The sequence below is a fragment of the Cicer arietinum genome, chromosome 5, assembly GCF_000331145.2.
Source record: "Cicer arietinum cultivar CDC Frontier isolate Library 1 chromosome 5, Cicar.CDCFrontier_v2.0, whole genome shotgun sequence".
Classification (NCBI taxonomy): Eukaryota; Viridiplantae; Streptophyta; class Magnoliopsida; order Fabales; family Fabaceae; genus Cicer; species Cicer arietinum.
Window position 1 is genome coordinate 79,124,640 of NC_021164.2, and position 3,770 is coordinate 79,128,409.

A 3,770-nucleotide genomic window follows, 5' to 3' on the forward strand; every position below is an offset into this window, starting at 1 on the left:
TAACATATGCGATCCCTTAATTTAATTTTGGTTAACGTTTTAGTTTTTTTTTTCTTCTTGATTTAGTTGTTTATTTTAATTTTAAGTGACAATTTGATCTTTTATGTTTTTAAATATCAATAATATTATCCTTTTTTTTTACGAAAAATTCATTAAAATTTTCAAACAAAACCCATAAAATTAATTATTATCTTCAATATAATGCAAATTTCATCAAATGCATAACTTAAATATTCAAATAAACTCATATTTTAATTTACAACAACATCAAATTCATTAAATAAATAATGAAAATATGAGTTTATTTAAAAATTTAAGGTATGGATTTGATAAAATTTACATTATATTGAAGTAATTAATTTTATGGGTTTTGTTTGAAAATTTTGATGCATTTTTTGAATTTTTGTAAAAAAAAAAAAGATAACATTGTTGATATTTTAAAACATAAAAAATCAAATTGTCACTTAAAATTAAAATAAAGGACCAAATAAAAAAAAAAGATAAAAGACTAAACCGTTAACTGAAATTAAGTTAAGGGACCTGCGCTATTTAGCTTTTTTTTTTCTCTTCCCTCTATATGAGTCGTTTCAATGGAGATTTGAATTTAGATTCACCAAATTTTGAAAGTATAATATCTTTTGTTAAATTATTAATTTTATTATCCTGCTTTAGTCCATATATTACTTTTTCCTTTTGGACAAATATATTACTTTTTTTAGTGTCTGTCGATTTGTAAATTATAATGACTATTTGAACATAAAAATAATTTTTGACTGTGATTTTGATTTTCAGTGGCAGATCTTGCATAAAATACTAAGGGAAGCGATAAATATTAACAAAAATATTATAATTAAAATTCATAAAAGTTATATAATTTTATCAAAAATTCAACATAACACATCAATACAAAATAAAAATATAATATGTGAAAAGAAACATTTACATTGAATTAAAGTTGTGCACTTCGTTCCCTTAAAATCTTGAAATTATTAATAATTGAATCAGAATTAAAGTTTTTAGTTATTTCTTTTTCGATATAAAACGTCATATTATTGGCAAGAAATTCATTATCCATCTTGTTATGACGATAGTACTCTAGTCACGAAAGCAACAATTTGAACCAAGATGTTTGAAATCGTATTGGATGCTTATCTCACATGTAGGTGATATTTTTCAACTACACATTCATAGAGACTCCATTTAAGATAACTCTTATAACTTTATCTCTTTGATTCATCAAATATTCTCAAATTTAGAGACGCTTTCAAATGTCATATTCTAAACAACTGACAAATTTAATAAATATTAAAAAATAAATTTAAAAAATAAGTTAAACTTAAAAGTGTATTTACAATTTTGTCTATTTGAAATTGATCTCTAAAATATATAATGTATATTTGATTTAAATTCTTCTAATATAAAGTAAATAAAACCAAAATAGGAATAAATTAGTTTATATATTAATTATATTTGAGTTTCATACAATAAATAGATGACAAATTTATTAATCCCGACTCATCAAATGAAAGATATAAATTATTTAAAAAATTATTTGGAAAGATTGTAATGTAAATTGATAGATCTTAAATCGAAGTTCAAGAAATGTAAATGTATAATTTTAACAAGAGAGTGACGTTCGTCTACACGACACATAAAGAAAAGAAGTAAAAATAGAAAACATATGCAAGAAAATAGCGACTTTGATAGATAACATTGTCGTATAGAAATAGTTGATAAATTTATCGTAAATTAATACTTACAACTATTCAAATACTTAACTTTGTTATATAAAAATTAAATTTAAAATTATTTGTAAAAATCAATACTACAAAAAGAATAACATTTATAATCGAATGAATTAATCAGATGAAACAATCAATACGTATAACCAGTAATCAACGTCAATAATTGAGTAGAACTAATTGATTAGAAATGACTCAAGAATTTAATTCAAAATATTGTAAATGAAGATTTTCACACATTTGATTACTAATAAATTTAAGTTTTATTTTTATTTTTTAATTTTAAAGAGTTTAACAGTAAAATCACATTTATTAAATATAATATACTTACAGAAAAATATTAGTTGAAATTTTTTAATTATGTAAAACATTTTATAAGGCAGCGTATAAAAATTAAGCCAAAAAGTTAGTTTTGATTTTGGAACACAGAGCAATTGAGTAGAACTAGTCTTATGTTTTTTATTCAACTGTTTTTGGTTTTCAAATATGGATAACTTGTGCAACCAGTTGAATAAAGAGTGCTATACCTCGCCATTTCAAACAAAAAGAAAGAAAAAATGTATCACAGGCTCGGCGGCTTCTAGTACTAGTTTTTTATAAGGTGCGTGCGTGAATGGTGAATCATCATCTTTTATAAAAAGATAAGGATAATGTTTCTGAAATTTTCAAAGTAGGTATAGGTGCATTGATACATGTGACGTGAACAATCAACATACATGGTACGTATTTATTTATTTTATAATAGACGAGTGGTTGAGTTGACTACTGACTAGGTGTGGATGGTTTGGATTGGAGCAGCAATGATGAGAAGGATAGAGAAGAAGCAAATGGTGTTTGAGAAGCACAGTCAATGTTATCTCCGTAAACAATACCAAAGATGTCACAGTATCTCTTGTAAAAACCGATCCGATCTTGAACTCTGCTATCATGTCCTCTACCGCATTCAAGTCCACCGTTAATGATGTTGGTAACAGTACCATAACCAGGAAGCCTACCAGCCGCACGATCAGAAGTAGAAGGATTCCATCGTCCGGTGATAACATCATGACAGGATGGCTTGGGTGACTGTGGGGTCATCCAGAACCATATAGCGGTCTTGAAGGAAATAACAGGGTCGGTAGCAACAAGGTCTGGGTTATTAAGCAAATCAACACCAATTGCTCTACCACACTGTCCGTAGTTATAATTCCAAGATAACTGTATTGGACCACGACCGTAGTATTGCTTACCAGAAGCACATGGGTATTCAGAGCTTGGTTGACAGTATGTACTTGGGTTCTGTTCTCTCAAAAAGCAATATCCCCAAGCGTATGGACCATCAGGTGCACTTGACCATCCACCTGTCGTTTCGTGAGATGTTTGTCCCAAGAAAGCCGCAATCTCTCTTTTCTTAGTTGCAGTATCTCCGTTATTACCCAAATCAGGGAAATACTTAGCAGCTGCAATGAAAGCTTCGTAGGTGTAGAATCCTTTCCCCTCACAACCACTATCGTCTCGATGCTTCAGCATCTGGTTGAAGGTGTCCCTCGATATGATGCTACCAACACCACCACCACCGCTTCCACATTGACTCTGGCAACCATCACCGCAATAGTCACTGGTTGAACCACACCAACCAAATTTGCTGCAGCATAATCCACCGGGGCACAACGCACCACCAGCTTGTTTTCCACATTGCTCCGCCCAACACCATCCTACTAATACTATTACTATTAGTATTGGAAATTGGATTGCCAACTTCATCTTCATTAATTTTTCTTAACAATACACCGTGTGTGTTTCTATTATGGACTCACACCCAAACTCTATATATACACGGTGGAGTATAACTTACGTTTACATCTTTAATAAATTAATAAAATTTGTAAATTACTATGATTTGAAAGTTTGTTTAAATACAATGAATTTGTATGTTTTAGATTTTTCTTAAAATAATTTTTATAGTACTTTTTGTTATAACATTTTTTTTAAATAATTTTAATTTTTAATATTTTAACTATTTTTAATAATTTCTTTATTTAAATAATA

At 28.2% G+C, this 3,770-nt stretch overlaps 1 protein-coding gene across 1 annotated transcript; it reads right to left on the bottom strand.

Annotated features, from left to right (window-relative positions):
• Positions 1-2,176: 2,176 nt before the first annotated feature.
• On the bottom strand, positions 2,177-3,500 carry LOC101513497 (class I chitinase). The gene is given in 1 exon segment (NM_001278977.1): positions 2,177-3,500. A coding segment is annotated over 1 exon segment (987 nt). The 5' UTR covers positions 3,492-3,500; the 3' UTR covers positions 2,177-2,504.
• Positions 3,501-3,770: the final 270 nt, after the last annotated feature.